General features: G+C 44.5%; 1 protein-coding gene across 1 annotated transcript; it reads left to right on the top strand.

Annotated features, from left to right (window-relative positions):
* The first annotated feature begins 9,502 nt into the window (after nt 1–9,502).
* Nucleotides 9,503–18,098, top strand: LOC144598513 (cell surface glycoprotein CD200 receptor 1-B-like). The gene is made up of 7 exons (XM_078408679.1): nt 9,503–9,593; nt 11,861–12,184; nt 13,446–13,736; nt 13,913–13,923; nt 16,295–16,401; nt 17,306–17,327; nt 17,950–18,098. Exons 1-7 carry the CDS (start codon nt 9,521–9,523, stop codon nt 18,034–18,036), a joined length of 915 nt encoding a protein of 304 aa, XP_078264805.1. The 5' UTR covers nt 9,503–9,520; the 3' UTR covers nt 18,037–18,098.
* The last annotated feature ends 924 nt before the right edge of the window (nt 18,099–19,022 follow it).

Here is a 19,022-nt window from a genome sequence, read left to right as displayed (position 1 = left end):
CTTTGAGGATGTAACTAGGAAAATTGACAGGGGAGAGCCGGTGAATGTGGTGTACCTTGACTTTCAGAAAGCCTTTGACAAGGTTCCACATAGGAGATTAATGGGCAAAATTAGAGCACATGGTATTGGAGGTTGGGTACTGACATGGATGGAAAATTGGTTGACAGACAGAAAGCAAAGAGTGGGGATAAATGGGTCCCTTTCAGAATGGCAGGCAGTGACTAGTGGGGTACCGCAAGGCTCGGTGCTGGGACCGCAGCTATTTACAATATACATTAATGACTTGGATGAAGGGATTAAAAGTACCATTAGCAAATTTGCAAATGATACAAAGCTGGGTGGTAATGTGAACTGTGAGGAAGATGCTATGAGGTTGCAGGGTGACTTGGACAGGTTGTGTGAGTGGGCGGATGCATGGCGGATGCAGTTTAATGTGGATAAGTGTGAGGTTATCCACTTTGGTGGTAAGAATAGGAAGGCAGAGTATTATCTGAATGGTGTCAAGTTAGGAAAAGGGGACGTACAACGAGATCTGGGTGTCCTAGTGCATCAGTCACTGAAAGGAAGCATGCAGGTACAGCAGGCAGTGAAGAAAGCCAATGGAATGTTGGTGGTTATGGGAGATTTCAACATGCAGGTAGACTGGGAAAATCAGGTTGGTAATGGACCGCAGGAAAGAGAGTTTGTGGAGTGTCTCCGAGATGGATTCTTAGAACAGCTTGTACTGGAGCCTACTAGGGAGAAGGCAATTCTGGATTTAGTGTTGTGTAATGAACCTGATCTGATAAGGGGACTCGAGGTAAAAGAGCCATTAGGATGTAGTGATCACAATATGATAAGTTTTATGCTACAAATTGAGAGGGAGAAGGGAAAATCGGAAGTGTCAGTATTACAGTATAGCAAAGGGGATTACAGAGGCATGAGGCAGGAGCTGGCCAGAATTGACTGGAAGGAGGCCCTAGCAGGGAAGACGGTGGAAGAGCAATGGCAGGTGTTCCTGGGAACAATGCAGAAGTTGCAGGATCAATTTATCCCAAAGAGGAGGAAAGATTCTAAGGGGAGTAAGAGGCACCCGTGGCTGACAAGGGAAGTCAAGGACAGCATAAAAATAAAAGAGCAAAAGTACAACAAAGCAAAGAAGAGTGGGAAGCCAGAGGATTGGGACTCTTTTAAAGAGCAACAGAAGATGACTAAGAAGGCAATACGGGGAGAAAAGATGAGGTACGAGGGTAAACTAGCCAATAAGATAAAGGAGGATAGTAAAAGCTTTTTTAGGTATTGTGATATCATGAGAGGTAGTCATAGAGGGGAGACACATTTCCTCCCGGTGGATGCAACAAGGACTACAAACCATCATGGCTGCCAGCAAAAGACTACAAACCCCATAGTCAGCAGGGCTGCCTGCCCTGCTGACACTGATTGCTGCTGACACTGATTGCTGCTGACACTGATTGCTGCTGACACCGATTGCTGCTGACACTGATTGCTGCTGACACTGATTGCTGCCCAGCTGAACCAGTTGAGCTGATTGCCTCAGTGAGAGAGCTAAAAGGGAAGGGAAGCAATTTAAAAAGAGAGACAACGACTGGAGCAGACAGGGAGAGAAGCAGTGTTTGAGTCATATTTTGTAAGAAGGCAGCAAGCTACAGTTTTGATTTAACTACCTGTTTTGGTTTTGTGTACCTGTCTGCAAACAATTAAGTTTACCTGTTTTTGGAAAAGACTAAATATATGGAATTTAAGTTTGAAAACAAGAACTTTTCTATTTTCATTTCCGGCACCCACACCTCCCAATCTTCAAGAGAAAAGCTCCCGACCTCTCAAGACATCACAGTATGTAAAGAGGAAAAAAACATTCAAGGCAAATGTGGGTCCCTTGAAGACAGAAGCAGGGGAATTTATTATGGGGAACAAGGAAATGGCAGATGAGTTGAACCGGTACTTTGGATCTGTCTTCACTAAGGAAGATACAAGCAATCTCCCAGATGTTCTAGTGGCCAGAGATCCTAGGGTGACGGAGGAACTGAAGGAAATCCACATTAGGCAGGAAATGGTGTTGGGTAGACTGATGGGACTGAAGGCTGATAAATCCCCAGGGCCTGATGGTCTGCATCCCAGCGTACTTAAGGAGGTGGCGATAGAAATTGTGGACGCATTGGTGATCATTTTCCAATGTTCTATATATTCAGGATCAGTTCCTGTGGATTGGATGGTAGCTAATGTTGTCCCACATTTTAAGAAAGGAGGGAGAGAGAAAACGGGAGAGAGAAAACGGGAAATTATAGACCAGTTAGTCTGACATCAGTGGTGGGGAAGATGCTGGAGTCAATTATAAAAGATGAAATTGCGGAGCATTTGGATAGTAGTAACAGGATTGAATCCGAGTCAGCATGGAAGGGGAAATCATGCTTGACTAATCTTCTGGAATTCTTTGAGGATGTAACTAGGAAAATTGACAGGGGAGAGCCGGTGGATGTGGTGTATCTATCTATTACATTTGCGACATGACAATTTTAGCTCCTCATTCAACTTGCACCCTATGTCGAGGCTACTGTTTGGGGGCCTGTTGGTAACTCCCATTAGAGTCTTTTTACCCTTACAATTCCTCATTTCTATCCATAGCAAAGAAGTCCTTCTGCAGTTGTACAGGGCCCTAGTGAGACTGCACCTGGAGTGTGCAGTTTTGGTCTCCAAATTTGAGGAAGGATATTCTTGCTATTGAGGGCGTGCAGCGTAGGTTTACTAGGTTTATTCCCGGAATGGCGGGACTGTCATATGTTGAAAGACTGGAGCGGCTAGCCTTGTCTACACTGGAATTTAGGATGAGAGAAGATCTTATCGAAACGTATAAGATTATTAAGGGGTTGGACACGTTAGAGGCAGGAAACATGTTCCCAATGTTGGGGGAGTCCAGAACCAGGGGCCACAGTTTAAGAATAAGGGGTAGGCCATTTAGAACTGAGATGAGGAAAAACTTTTTCAGTCAGAGAGTTGTGAATCTGTGGAATTCTCTGCCTCAGAAGGCAGTGGAGGCCAATTCTCTGAATGCATTCAAGAGAAAGCTAGATAGAGCTCTTAAGGATAGTGGAGTCAGGGGGTATGGGGAGCAGGCAGGAATGGGGTACTGATTGAGAATGATCAGCCATGATCACATTGAATGGCAGTGCTGGCTCAAAGGGCCGAATGGCCTCCTCCTGCACCTATTGTCTAATGTCTATAAACCAAAGAGATGCAAAAAATGCTGGAGTAACTCAGCGGGACAGGCAGCATCTCTGGAGAGAAGGAATGGGTGAAGTTTCGGGTCGAGACCCTTCTTCAGACTGATGTCAGGGGAGAGGGAGATACATAGATTAGGAAGTGTAAGGTGTGAAAACAGGGTAAAGGGAATGGAGATCACGGAACATGTAAAATGGATCATTGTTAGCTGGGAGAAGGTGACAACAAAGCAAACAGAGATAAAAAATATAGTCGGTGACAGTGAGACTGGTCGGACAACTGGGAAGGGGGAGGGGATGGAGAGAGAGGGAACGCACAGGTTACTTGAAGTTAGAGATGTCAATGTTCATACCGCTGGGGTGTAAGCTGCCCAAGCGAAATATGAGGTGCTATTCCTCCAATTTGTTCCTCCAATTTGCTTTGGGCCTCACTGACAATGGAGGAGGCCCAGGACCGAAAGGTCAGTGTGGGAATCAGAGGGGGAGTTAGAGTGTTTAGCAACTTTTTACCAGACCAAAGGCAGTTCCTAAGCAGGATTTCTTCAAGGTTGATGCTGCAGATAACAATATTTCATTTCATATTTCAGAAGAACAGTTATGTTAAAAACCTGAAGATTCAGTTCTCATTCACTACAGAACAGTACATATTTTTCTTGGAATATATATGGATTATCAAATATAATATTCACCTTTCCAATGTACAACTAAAACGACTATGGAGATCGATAGCCTGCAGGTGTAACAGGTTTAATTTGGTATCAGACTCAAAATGCAATATGTTTAATGCATTTATCCTAATGATTTATAAGCATCATAAATAATTTATTCAACAATGTTATCAATCTCTTAATTCAATTTTGGAACCTCATTGAGACAATCTTCTGAATCTATGCTTCTCTTAAATCTTAATTAAAATCTATTCCAATATCCAAGAGGTCTGGACAATCTCACAGAAATGTCTCATCTTCTGGAGACCAGAGATTCTTCCCCATTTTAAGCATCTTACTGTATGGTGTTCCTTGCAAGGAACGCAACTAAAATTCTATTTCTAACCCTATGGTCCTCTCACATCATCAGTGCTAATTTGATTAGCTATCAATTATAATCTCAGATCTTCAGCCAAACAGTTCAATTTTTCATTGGAGAATCAATAGAAATGGATCAAATAATGCCGACAGTTTTTCCAAGTTAAATGCATTGCTCTACTGACATGGTGGGCATCATGTCACCAGGACATGCAGGCAGTTTTGGAATCAAATGTCAGCAGGACACATGGGATCAATACAGAGAGATGATTTGATGAAAATCACCATCTATCATTAGCAAACAAACCACCATTTTGCCGACATGCGGCGGATCTGCCACCGCCTAATGACAGGAGGGACAACGTAAAACTTCAGGCGATTTACACTGAATGGTGCATGGCGTAAACCTGAAACAATAACCTGGATTTTCACCTTCAGCAGTTTATTTGATTACGCACTCTGGGGCAAGAGGAGCTTCATTAAGTTCATAAATTGTAGGACCAGAATTAGGCCATTCGGTCCATCAAGTCTAACCCGTCATTCAATCGTGGTTGATCTATCTCTCCCTCTCAACCCCGTTCTCCTGCCTTCTACCCATAACCCCTGACACCAGTGCTAATCAAGAATCTGTCAATCTCCACCTTGAAAATGTCCATTGACTGGGCCTCCACTGCCTTCTGTGGCAATGATTTCCACAGATTCATCACCCTTTGACGAAAGGAATTCAGCCCACGACTGAAATCCTTCTCTTCAAGTAACTCTAAACTTGATTATTCCAATGTCCTCCTGGCTGGTTTCTCGTTCTTATAGCAATGAACGTGAAGTCATCCAAGAATTTGTTTCCTACATCCACCATGTGCTAACAGTCAGTGGGCGACACAGTGGCACAGTCGGTATGGTCGCTGCCTCACGGCGCCAGACACCCGGTTCCCATTCTGACCTCGGCAGTCTGTGTGATGTTTACTGGTTCCTCCCTGTGACCACGCAGGTTTTCTCCAGGTGCTCCGGTTTCCTCCCAACTTCCGAAGACGTGCGGGTTTGAAGGTTACTTGGCCTCTGTAAATTGCCTGAAGCCAACTACATTTTTATCAACATGACCCAAACATGCTTACTTATTTCTTGAAGATTGGAATATTTTCAGGAAAATCAGGTACTAACTAACTAAAAGAAACGGATAGGCTGTCAACCCATTCACAGAGGTTATCGAAACTTAGCCTATTGCAACTCGAGGGTTGACAAATATCCAGAAATATCCTTATTTCAATCTTTTTAAAAAGGAGCATTATCAAGTGACGATAAAAGAAACAAAGTTTCATAAATAAATGTAGTTAATCTTAAGTGCCATTTACCAATCTGCAGACCAATTTATTGTGTGGTTACAGAGATATAGTTCAACCGTTTACAATGGTTCTTTATTTGTCACATGTACTGAGTGAGGTACAGTGAAATCCATTTTTGTATACAGTTCAGTACAAGTATCACTATGCGTAAGCCTTTAGATATCTCTTATATAAGCATCTCAGATACCATCAAAGTGTTTCGCAGTAGTACACTGAGACAGTGTACAGAGTCGCCATATTTGGCACTATTTTCAAGACCCAGTTGAGAGTACAGATTTAGATTTTTTAGATTTAGAGATACAGCACAGAAACAGGCCCTTTGGCCCACCGGGTCCACGCTAAGTCATTAATGACTTAGACGAAGGGATTAAAAGTACCATTAGCAAATTTGCAGATGATACTAAGCTGGGGGGTAGTGTGAATTGTGAGGAAGATGCAATAAGGCTGCAGGGTGACTTGGACAGGTTGTGTGAGTGGGCGGATACATGGCAGATGCAGTTTAATGTAGATAAGTGTGAGGTTATTCACTTTGGAAGTAAGAATAGAAAGGCAGATTATTATCTGAATGGTGTCAAGTTAGGAAGAGGGGATGTTCAAGGAGATCTGGGTGTCCTAGTGCATCAGTCACTGAAAGGAGGCATGCAGGTACAGCAGGCAGTGAAGAAAGCCAATGGAATGTTGGCCTTCGTAACAAGAGGAGTTGAGTATAGGAGCAAAGAGGTCCTTCTACAGTTGTACCGGGCCCTGGTGAGACCGCACCTGGAGTACTGTGTGCAGTTTTGGTCTCCAAATTTGAGGAAGGATATTCTTGCTATTGAGGGCGTGCAGCGTAGGTTCACTAGGTTGATTCCCGGAATGGCGGGACTGTCGTATGTTGAAAGGCTGGAGGAATTAGGCTTGTATACACTGGAATTTAGAAGGATGAGGGGGGATCTTATTGAAACATATAAGATAATTAGGGGATTGGACACATTAGAGGCAGGAAACATGTTCCCAATGTTGGGGGAGTCCAGAACAAGGGGCCACAGTTTAAGAATAAGGGGTAGGCCATTTAGAACGGAGATGAGGAAGAACTTTTTCAGTCAGAGAGTGGTGAAGGTGTGGAATTCTCTGCCTCAGAAGGCAGTGGAGGCCAGTTCGTTGGATGCTTTCAAGAGAGAGCTGGATAGAGCTCTTAAGGATAGCGGAGTGAGGGGGTATGGGGAGAAAGCAGGAACGGGGTACTGATTGAGAGTGATCAGCCATGATCGCATTGAATGGCGGTGCTGGCTCGAAGGGCTGAATGGCCTACTCCTGCACCTATTGTCTATTGTCTATTGTCACCCAGCGATCCCCGCACATTAACACTCTCCTACACCCACTAGGGCCAATTTTTACATTTGCCCAGCCAATTAACGGACAAACCTGTACGTCTTTGGAGTGTGGGAGGAAACCGAAGATCTCGGAGAAAACCCACGCAGGTCACGGGGAGAACGTACAAACTCCGTACAGATGGCGCACGTAATCAGGATCGAACCTGTCTCCGGTGCTGCATTCGCTGTAAGGCAGCAACTGTACCGCTGCGCCACCGTGCATTGGCCTGACCATGAAGACCATGAATGGTCATTGGCCTGACCATGAAGGCCTGTCGGCCTGGCCAAGCGTAGCCATGGTGTCCTCCACCTCTGTTCCACCACTGTAGACCGTGTGGGGTCCATGTGTTCGGCCTGTTGGAGCGGCGCCCAGTCCAGACCAGCCCCAGGCTGTAGCAGGGCCTCCAGCGGCCCACTCCACCATCAAGGCAGTGCACTCCCTCCCGCAGCCGGTCTGCTCACTCCGTCCAACTCCCTCTTCTCTGGGCGGACGAGCTGGGCCTAAGGTCGGGTATGGTCGTGGGACGCCAGGAGAGGGATGGCGATCTTCTGCTGCGTAGATGATCGGCCTTGTTCCTCTCGACTGCCATCACCGACTCCCTCCACTTCGGCCTTTCGGGCGGGTTTTCAATCCACGGCCGGGCGAGTGGAGGCCTCCAGGCAGGTCCTTGGTCTCCAGCGTATGAGTTGGATCTGTTGGTATTTCTGAAGAGTCTGAAGAAGGGTCTCGACCCGAAACATCACCCTTTCCTTCTCTCCAGAGATGCTGCCTGTCCCGCTGAGTTACTCCAGCTTTTAGTGTCTATCTTCGGTATGTCTGGCCGTCGGCTTGTATAAAAATGTGCGGTTAATGAAATATCATGAAAAGTATTCCTGTTCTGTGTCACAACTACAGGTGAAATGTGTCTGGTATAGCAGACAAAGTGGTTCTTTTTCAGCCCTGAATGTGGTTTCCAACATTCACAGAAAATAGAAACAACGAATTGTATCTATTTTGCTGAACTAGTGTCTTAAATGAAAACAAATGACTCCAAAAGCAGGCTTTTGATTTGAAGATAACATGAGTTCAAAGAGATGTTTCTATTTATATTATTCAAATGGAAGCATTACCCAGAAAGATGTCGCTGTCTTCTTGTAGCACAGTATGTTCTCCAAAGTTTCATGTGAAAGGTGTATGAAGACACTGGAACCGACTTCCCTTGACATAAATCTTTACCAGATTAAGACCGTTTCTAGGTCAAGGGCGGCACAGTGGTGCAGCGGTAGAGTTGCTGCCTCACAGCACCAGAGACCCGGGTTCCACCCTGACTACGGGTGCTGTCAGTGCGGAGTTTGTACATTCTCAAGGGGACCACTTGCAGGTTCTTCTGTGAACACACTGAGGGCACCTGGGTTTGTGGGACTTTGCAGCTGCACACTAATACTGATGCCCCACTCCCTGCCCCTCCAAAGTAGCACTATGATTCCACGATCATACGCCCGCACCTCCAGACTCAGGAACAGCTTCATCCCCAGGGCCATAGCTGCTATGAACCGGTCCTGCTGAGCCGGATGGTCACATCGCACAGCGATCCGGCACAGATCTACTTGCTCTTTATTCTGTCTTAAAACTGTTACAATTTGTTTCGTTGGGTTGTTGTTGTTTAAATTAATTAAATTATTGCATCGTATGGGAGGCGCATTCCCAATCTCGTTGTACCCCTGTACAATGATAATAAAGATATATTGTATTGTATTGTATTGTATTGTATGATCATTTATACTTTATTGCCACATGTACCGAGGTACAGTGAGATTCTTTGTTTTTGCATACAACCCGGTAAGATCATAGCGCAGACCTCACCTAGGCAGTGCACAAAGAGTCGCTACGTTTCCAACGCCGACAAAGTCACAAGGTCATCGAACACATATCTTCTTGCAGCAGTGAACCAAGCCCGACGGGTCCCCCTATATTCTCGGCGGCCCCCCCATCGGGTCTCCCTATGCTCTCGGCAGTCCCCTTCGCTATCGGTGGCCCTCCTTGCTCTCGAAAGCCCTCCTCACTCTCGACGACCCTCCTCACTCTCAAAAGCCCTCCTCACTCGACGACCCTCCTCACTCTCGATGGCCCTCCTCACTCGATGGCCATCTTCACTCTCAAAAGCCCTCCTCACCCTCGACGACCCTCCTCACTCTCGATGGCTCTCTTCACTCTCGACCACCCTCCTCACTCTCAATGGCCCTCTTCACTCTCGACAGCCCTCCAAGCTCTCGATAGCCCTCCTCACTCTCGACGGCTCTCCTCACTCTCAACGGCCCTCTTCACTCTCAAAAGCCTTCCTCACTCTCGACAACCCTCTTCACTCTCGACCACCCTCTTCACGCTCGGTGGTCCCCCTATGCTCTTGACGGCTCTCGGTGGCGTGGGTCCCCCTACACTCACCGTGCTTACAAATCTCTATGTCAATGGTACTTGTCGGTCTGATTACTTTTATTGGTAAAATACTGTGGTTTTGTCTATCTCCACAGAACCGCCACCTGATGGATGATGATTCACGATGAGACTTTTTGACCTAGGATTTCAGTCAAGAAAAGCACTGCCGACTAAAATGAAATCTCTTTGGAAAAGGCCACCGTCTGCCTTGCCAATGGTCACCATCCTTATTGCTCTTGCTCAACCAGGTATGCCATCCCATGTCTTTAAAGTAATGTGGATCACATTTCCGTCACCTTTAGACTTCAGAGTGGCGCAGTGATGCAGCGATAGAATTGCTCCCTTGCAGCACCAGAAATCGGGGTTCAATCCCGACCCCGGGTGCCGTCTGTATGAAGTATATATGTTCTCCCTGTGACCGCGTGGGTTTTCTCCGGGTGCTCTGGTTTCCTACCACACTCTAAAGATGCGCAGTTTTGTAGGTTATTTGGGTATGGTGTAGGATAATGCTGGTGTATGGACGTGATCATTGGTCGGCATGAACTTGATGGGTTTCTGTGCTGTATCTCTAAAGTCTAAAGTAAACTAAAGCATATTTTGTTATACATCTTTGGTTCGAAAACAATCACTAACATCAGGAAATGGAAATTTCCAAGGGCTTTCATGCTCAACAAATATCTACCTAAAAATGTGTTGATCTATGCACTTTCTCAAGTGGCATCTACTAAGTTTCGACTCAGTTTCGCATTTCAATAAAGGTGGGTGGTGTCCCTGAAGGATTATGTTACTCAGACACAAAATGAGTTATCAACAACTCAAATGTTCCTAAGCTGTGCTAACCGTCCATAAAGGCAAACCTGTTTGCCGCTAAGATCTTGAACACAATTATTGAGACCCTCGAGTTGCACCTCCAGATCCCCCCGTGGAGGTGGAGCAGAGCAAATCCTAGTATGCTTTGAGGTAACTCTTGGCCATGACAATACAACATGCACAGCTCTAATGAAGGTCAAAACTGTCAAGCTTTTGGATTACTTCTGAATCGTAGAGTCATACAGCACAAAAACAGGCCCTTCAGCCCAACTCATCCATGCTGACCCATTTACCTAACTGGACTAATCATACTAGCCTGCATCTGGCCCATGTCTCTCAAAACTGTTCCAATCTATGTACCTACTTAAGTGGCCTTTAAGTATTGTAATTGTACTTGACTCTATCACCTTCTCTGGCAGTTTGTTCCATATGAACACCACCTCCTGTGCGTAAAAGTTACCCTTCTGGTCCTTTTACATTTTTCCCTTGAGTTTTAGCCTCTCCTACATTGGGGAGAAGACTGTGGCTGTTCACCATATCTGGGAAGCTTCCAGCCCAGCCTACCATGCAGTACTTTGTCAAAGGCCTTGCTGAAATCCATGTAGACAATGTCATCATCAATGAAAGCCTGGATAGAGTGATGTGGAGAGGATGTTTCCACTATTGGGAGAGTTCAGGATCAAAGTATATTGGCTCAGAATAAAAGGATGTACCTTCAGAAAGACAATGAGGAGGAATTTCTTTAGTCAGAGAGTGGAATTAATAGACAATAGACAATAGGTGCAGGAGGAGGCCATTCGGCCCTTCGAATTCATTGCCACAGAGGGCTGTGGAGGCTGTCGATGGAAATGTTTAAGGCAGAGATTGACAGATCCTTGATTTGTAATGGTGCCAGGGGTTATGGGGAGAAGGCAGAGAATAGGGTTGAGAGGAAAAGATAGATCAGCCATTATTGAATGGCGGAGCAGACTTGATGGAGTGAATGGCATATTTCTGCTCCTAGAACTTATTAACATGAACATATGAATCGGTCACCTCTTCAATGTATTCAATCAAATTGGTAGGCAAGATTTACCACACACAAAGCCGTCCTGACTATCCCTGATCACTTCTTGCCTTTCCAAATGCTGGTAGATCTTGTCCCTCAGAATTTCCTCCAGGAACAGCAAGGGAGGCACAATGGCGCGGCGGTAGAGTTGCTGCTTTACAGTGCCAGAGAGCTCGGTTCCATCCTGAGTTCAGGTGCCGTCTGTACGGAGTTTGTGCGCTCTCCCCATGACCACATGGGTTTTCTCCGGGTGCTCCGGTTTCCTCCCACATTCCAAATACGTACAAGTCCTTAGGTTAATCGGCCATGGTAAAAGTGTTAAATTCTCCCTAGTGTGTAGGATAGTGTTAGTGTACAGGGTGATCACTGGTCGGTGCGGACTCGTTGGGCCGAATGACCTGTTTCCGCACTGTATCTCTAAAGACTAAAGTCTTGAGCAGCTAAAAGAAGGATATGTAACCGACAATGTGAAAATTGCCCAGTTTGTCCTGATGATAAAAATATATCAGATTTGATGCCAACATAAACACCAAAGGTAGGAGAAATATATTAATGTAGAAAATAATGTGCTGTCAGCTGGATAATGCTTCTTTCCGTGATAAGTTATTACTGCTGTTACTTACTTTAACCTTCTTTAATTTTATTTTTATTTTCCAGGTTTCACTTCTGTCAAAACTACAAGTGTATTGTTAGGTGATAAGGTGACCTTGAGATGTCCACTAGGTGGAAATGTGACCATGATATCATGGATGTTTCTGGAAGAAACAAGAATAGCGGCTCTCAAATGTGGATTGAATGAAGTGCTTTGGTCCTTGTACAACCACACCAGAATAACAATATCAAATACAGCATGTAATGCATCAGATAAGGAAATGAGACTCCAAATACAGCCTGTGATTCTAGATGATGATGGAGATTATAGCTGTGAAATAACAGACGAGTATGGTGTTCACAAAGTCACCTTCACCTTGTCAGTCATGGGTAAGTTAACAACAGTGCGGCACGGTGGCACAGCGGGAGAGTTGCTGCGTTACAGCGCCGGGGACCCAGGTTCGATCCCGACTATTGGTGCTGTCTGTACGGAGTTTGTACGTTCTCCCTGTGACTGCATGGGTTTTCCACAGGTACTCCAGTCTCCTCCCACATCCCAAAGATGAGCAGATTTGTAGGTTAATTGGTTTCTGTAAATTGTCCCTAGTGTGTCGGATAGAGCTAGTGTCTGGGTGAACACTGGACTCGGTACGGACTCGGTAGGCTAAATGGCTTGTTTCCATTCTGTATTTCTAAACTGTACTAATCTAAGACCTCAAGATTACTTCTCCGAATTATATTCAAAACTACAGCTAATATTAAACTTGTAAGATTATATGTTACAATATATAATCTGGGATTATAGGATCTGGGAATAACTGTGCATTGTTCCCTGAAGGTGGAATCTCATGTGGATAGGGTGGTGAAGAAGGCGTTTGGTATGCTTGCCTTTATAAATCAGAGCATCGAATATAGAAGTTGGGATGTAATGTTAAAATTGTACAGGGCGTTGGTGAGGCCGAATCTGGAGTATGGTGTGCAGTTCTGGTCGCCAAATTATAGGAAGGATGTCGACAAAATGGAGAGGGTACAGAGGAGATTTACTAGAATGTTGCCTGGGTTTCAGTACTTAAGCTACAGAGAGAGAGGTTGAACAGGTTGGGTCTTTATTCTTTGTAGCGTAGAAGGTTGAGGGGGGACTTGATAGAGGTTTTTTAAATTTTAAGAGGGACGGACAGAGTTGACGTGGGTAGGCTTTTCCCTTTGAGAGTGGGGAAGATTCCAACAAGGGGACATAGCTTCAGAATTGAGGGACAAAAGTTTAGGGGTAACATGAGGGGTAACTTCTTTACTCAGAGGGTGGTGGCTGTATGGAATGGACTGGTAGGGCTGAACAGGCCTGTTTCCGTGCTGTAGTTGTTATATGGTTATATGATTATTATATTATCATTACCAAAGTAGTAGGTATTACAGAGGACACCCACGCTGTCACAGGGAGAAGGTGCAAACTACGTACAGACAGCACACGAGGCCAGGATAGAAGCTCGGGTCTCTGGTGCCGTGAGCAGCTGCACTGGTCCCTTATTTTATCCCAAATAAATACATAAAGAAACCAAAGGACAATTCTGGAAAATATCTGTTAGAATTGTTGATGATTCAATAAAAATGTAAATGGCATGTTCAACGCAAAATATTTTTCTGCCTTTTCCAGTTCCTCCCACTGTATCTTTTAACTTTGACAAATTAAATGACACAATGATGATGGCTACGTGCATTGCCGCAAGTGGGAAACCAGCCTCCAAAATTACTTGGCACCCACAGAACAGAGGAAGCTCCTCAGTAAATGAGCGCATTCACGGAAACAAAACCATAACGGTACAAAGCAAGTATAGTATTACCACCCTCCCCCTCAACAGTACGATAACCTGCAGTGTAAGCCACCCAGCATTTAACGGAGGAAAAAACTACAGCATGCCCCAGAGTGATGCAGAGTATCCAAACGGTAAGCAGATCTAAATATATGCATCTTTATGAATGATTTTCATTGATCTTTCTATTGCTTATAGTAACTACAGTTAAGTAAGGGTAAACATAAATGACACTTGACAATTTGAAATACTGGCCTTGTCTGCAAATTGTGGCTTCTGTGCGGAGTACTTAGGAAGAAACGGATTGCAGAAGGGGTGGCAGTGTAGTGCAGTGGTAGTCGCTGCCTTACAGCGCCGCAGACCCGGGTTCAATTCTGACTACGGGCACTGTCTGTACGGAGTTGAAACATTTTCCCCATGACCTTGTGGGTTTTTTCCAGGTGCTCCAATTTACTGCCACACTTCAAAGACGTGTTTGTACGTTAATTGGCTTCGGCAAAAATTGTAAATTGTCCCTGGTGTGTAGGATAGTGCTAATGTAGGGGGATTGCTCATCAGCATGTACTCAGTGGGCCGAAGGGCCTGTTTCCACGCTGTATCTCTAAACTAAACTAAGTGAAATTATCTCCAAGATTCGAGGGCTTATAGGATGAATTCCCACACTTTTTAACCAACTGTAATGAATGCAAACCTTTTGTGGGATTCTGAAATTTACCCGTGATAATGGGCAATTTGAATAGATTTGCAGGAATCCTGCTTAGCAAGCAAATAAACCACTTAAATAATAAATAACTCAACACAATACAACTTTAAGCTGGAAATAGTGCAGATACGTTTTATGAGGATGTTGACAGGACTCGAAGGCCTGAGCTACAGGGAGAGGTTGGACAAGCTAGGATTTTATTCCTTGGAGCACTGGAGCCTGTTATAGAGGTATATAAAATCAGGAGTGGAATTCATCGGGTGAATGTCCTTTTTCCAGGGTTGGGGAAATCAAGAACCAGAGGGCATAGGTTTAAGGTGTGAGGAGAAACATTTAATAGGAACTCGAGGGGCAACGTTTATCACTCAGAGGGTGGTGGGCATATGGAATACGCTGCGGCAGGTACAGTAACAACATTTCAAAGATACAAGAACAGGTACATGGAAAGGAAAGGTTGAAAAAGGTGTGGACCAAATGTGGGCAAATTAGATTAGCTGAGATGGGGCAACTTGGTCGGCATAAACAAGTTAGACCGAAGGGCCTGTTTCCTCTATGTATGACTCTATGACTCCATCACTGCAGAATATGCTGATTGGCATTGTAGTATCATAGTCATACAGCGTGGAAACAGGCGTTGCAGCTCAATTTACCCACACTGACCAACATGTCACATCTACACTAGTCCACCTGCCTGCATTTGGCCCATATCCCTCCAAACCTGGCCTATCCATGTACCTGTCTAATTGTTTCTTAAATGTTGCAATAGTCCCTGCCTCAACTACATCCTCTGGCAGTTCATTCCATATATCCTCCACATTTTGTGTGAAAATGTTACCCCTCAGATTCCTATTAAATCTTTCCCCCTTCACCTTGAACCTGTCCTCTGGTTCACGATTCCCCTACTCTGGGTAAGAGGTTCTGTGTGTCTACCCAATCTATTTCTCTCATAAGTTTGTACATCTCTATAAGATCTTATACACAATAAGATTTCATACACCTCTGTAGTGGACTTAGTGACTCATGAGAATTATAGGGAAAACGACCAATGGAGGAGATTTATGCAGAAAACAGTGCCGACTGCTCACAAAATTGCCAGTTTCCAAGCTTTTTATTCTGTAATTCGGCAGTTTTGGTCTCCTAACCTGAGGAAAGACGTTCTTGCCTTAGAGGGAGTACAGAGAAGGTTCACCAGATTGATTCCTGGGATGGCGGGACTTACATATGAGGAAAGACTAGATAGACTGGGCTTGTACTCGCTGGAATTTAGAAGACTGAGGGGGGATCTTATAGAAACATATAAAATTCTTTAGGGGTTGGAGAGGCTAGATGTGGGAAGATTGTTCCCGATGTTGGGGGAGTCCAGAACCAGGGGTCACAGCTTAAGGATAAAGGGGAAGTCTTTTAGGACCGAGATGAGAAAACATTTCTTCACACAGAGAGTGGTGAGTCTGTGGAATTCTCTGCCACAGAAGGTAGTTGAGGCCAGTTCATTGGCTATATTTAAGAGGGAGTTAGATGTGGCCCTTTTTGCTAAAGGGATCAGGGGGTATGGAGAGAAGGCAGGTACAGGTTACTGAGCTGGATGATCAGCCATGATCATATTGAATGGCGGTGCAGGCTCAAAGGGCCGAATGGCCTACTCCTGCACCTATTTTCTATGTTTCTATATTTCTATGTTTCTACAGACACATTGAAATTGGAAAAATAACAGCAATGCAATATTACAAATAGTCGGTTCATGAATCTTCCCAAAGGATCATCAAATCTTTGCAAAGTTACAGTGTAACATGGTAACCTTCTTATTCAGTGTGGAACTGATTCAGATTATGATGTGAGTAAATGAAATGGTAAATCCTGTATTCCCTTGCCCGTTGAATGCATTAAAATGCCTTTGGTTTTAGACACAAAGATCGTCAAGAAATGCTCTGAACCCAACACAATATATGGTGTGGATCAATGCTTATGTTTTTTACAGATGGGAAAGAACAGCCGAAGATTGTATTATATTCATGCCTCGTCAGTGGTGTTGTAGTCGGCCTCCTGTGCTTCCTTATCATAGTGTATTTTAAGCATCTAAAAAAGCAAACTTCTATCAGGTGAGTTGTGAGTTCTGTGAAATATCTTTACAATCATGTCAAGCGGGATTAGAAATAATGCCGATTTGAACATGAACACTTCTCTGCTGATCAGAACAGATACAGATGCACAAAACTTTATCCTTGCCCAGCTTGCCTGTTGCCCACAGCATGTCTATCAGCGAGACTCACAATTGCTGCTTAGGGTGGCACAGTGGCACAGCTGGTGGAGCTACTGCCTCACAGCGCCAGAGATCCGGGTTCGATCCTGACCTCGGGTGCCATCTGTATCGGATTTACAAGTTCTCCCTGTGACCGAGTGTGTTTCATAGAAACATAGAAACATAGAAAATAGGTGCAGGAGTAGGCCATTCGGCCCTTCGAGCCTGCACCGCCATTCAATATGATCATGGCTGATCATTCAGCTCAGTAGCCTGTACCTGCCTTCTCTCCATATCCCCTGATCCCTTTAGCAAAAAGGGCCACATCTAACTCCCTCTTAAATATAGCAAATGAACTGGCCTCAACTACCTTCTGTGGCAGAGAATTCCACAGACTCACCACTCTGTGTGAAGAAATGTTTTCTCATCTCGGTCCTAAAAGACTTCCCCCTTATCCTTAAGCTGTGACCCCTGGTTCTGGACTCCCCCACCTTTGGGTGCTCCGGTCTCCTCCCACATCCCAAAGCTGTGTAGGTTAATGGACGTCTGTAAATGATGAGAGGGGTTTGGAGGGATATGGGCCAAACAGGGCAAGTGGGACTAGTGCAGAGGGGGAATCTTGGTCAGCATGGGCAAGTTGGGCTCAACGACCTGTTTCTGTCCTATATGACTCCATGACACTAAATATTCACACAACACTTGGAGAAAATATGTTTTAAAATTTAAAAAATGCTGCATTCACAAGCTTGTTGTTTTCCCCACAGGAGTAAGTCTGGGTCCATACAGGTAAGAGTTATTTATAACTTATTTTGTATATTTAAAAATATAATAAAAGTTGGTCAATAATGTAATGCTTTAACACAGCATACAAATTATACAGACTGTATAGGCTTTGGGGTGTCAGGGAATAAGCTAGGTATTCCCACCATTTCCCATTATATCTTTGGATTTATTGCATTTGTCTGTTATATACATATATATGTACACACGTGTGTGTGTATATATATATATATATATATATGTATATGTGTGTATATATAAACAAACGCATACACATATACATATACACTTGAAAGTAAACACAAAATGCTGAAGTAACTCAGGGGGACAGGCAGCATCTCTGCAGAGAAGGAATGGGTGATGTTTCGGGTCGAGACCCTTCTTCAGACCCAAAACGTCGCCCATTCCTTCTCTCCAGAGATGCTGCCTGTCCCGCTGAGTTACTCCAGCATTTTGTGCCTACCTTGGATTTAAACCAGCATCTGCAGTTCTTTCCTGCATGCACACTTGGCTCTCTTGATTGCAGTGCGTTGTTGAAGAACTTATTCATAGACCCTGTCATCAAAGTGTTTTCTGTCTGCTGTTGTTTGAAATTCTGGCATCAATACTTCATTAATTTTGGTTCCAGGATGCACCTCAATCAAATGGACCTTTTATACAGATGGAGAACTTCATTTATGACACATTTCAGCCAGAAACATTGAGGCAACCGTGAAAGTATTCTGCTCAATTACGTTGCACTGTTTTGGCAGCGGAATGTAATGAAAAATATGTCTTTATAGCTTTTTCACTCAGAGAAATAAATGTGTTAAAAGGGCTTCAGAAACAATCAGAAATATCCAAAATTAGCAAACTCTCCAAGCTGTCTTATTGTGTTTAGCATATCAGCACAGCAGTTCACCAATTTATTGTGATAATCAATTTGGTATTGGTTAAGAATACCATCCAAATACTCAACCCTCAAGCTGGCCAAAGCACGTGAACAATTGAGAATACGCACTATCAACAATCTTTCATCATCTTCATCATCACTGTCTAACCGGGAGAAAACGACCTAACAGCCATCATTTAGTCATCTATCATTCCTATATATCGGCGAGATCAAGCGCAGACTGGGCGATCAATTCACTAAACACTTTCACTCAGTCCACCTTGGCCTATGCGATCTCCCGGCTGCCAAACACTTTAACTCCTCCTCCCATTCCCATACTGACTTTTCTGTCCTGGGCCTCCCCCACTGTCAAAGTGAGGCCACACGCAAATTGGAGGAACAGAACCTCATATTCCGCTTGGGCAGCTGGCAACCCAACGGCATGAGTATTGCTTTCTCTAACGTCAAGTACAGCCCTTCTCTCTCCGTCCTTCCCCCACCCTAGTCGTTGTGCTAGTTTCACTGTCGTCCTGCTGAGTTTCACTGTTTGTATCACTCATTATCACCTTCCCCACAGCCAACAATGGACCATTATGGGCTCCACATATTCTTGGTCATTGTTGCTGGTTTTGTGTCTGGTGGGGAAACTCAAACAACAGAGGTCACAGCATTCTAGAGTCATACAGCATGGAAACAGGCCCTTCGGCCCAACTTGCCCATACTGTCCACTGCGGCCACATGAATGGGTGTAGCACCATGTACAAAACAGATGTGCTCATGCAACTCTGCATAAAACCAGCAACACTGAATATATTGACCGACATCAGAAT

This window comes from Rhinoraja longicauda, chromosome 12 (assembly GCF_053455715.1).
Source record: "Rhinoraja longicauda isolate Sanriku21f chromosome 12, sRhiLon1.1, whole genome shotgun sequence".
NCBI lineage: Eukaryota > Metazoa > Chordata > Chondrichthyes > Rajiformes > Arhynchobatidae > Rhinoraja > Rhinoraja longicauda.
Note: the sequence above shows the minus strand (reverse complement) of the source record. Positions and strands in the feature narration are given on the sequence as shown.

What these genes read in the sequence shown, in the direction of transcription:
- LOC144598513 (XM_078408679.1), top strand. Translation starts at nt 9,521, where the DNA reads ATGAAATCTCTTTGGAAAAGGCCACCGTCTGCCTTGCCAATGGTCACC. An exon ending in CTTCACCTTGTCAGTCATGG is followed by an intron (nt 12,185 to 13,445) that starts GTAAGTTAACAA and finishes TGCCTTTTCCAG; the next exon opens with TTCCTCCCACTGTATCTTTT. An exon ending in GTAAGTCTGGGTCCATACAG is followed by an intron (nt 17,328 to 17,949) that starts GTAAGAGTTATT and finishes TTTTGGTTCCAG; the next exon opens with GATGCACCTCAATCAAATGG.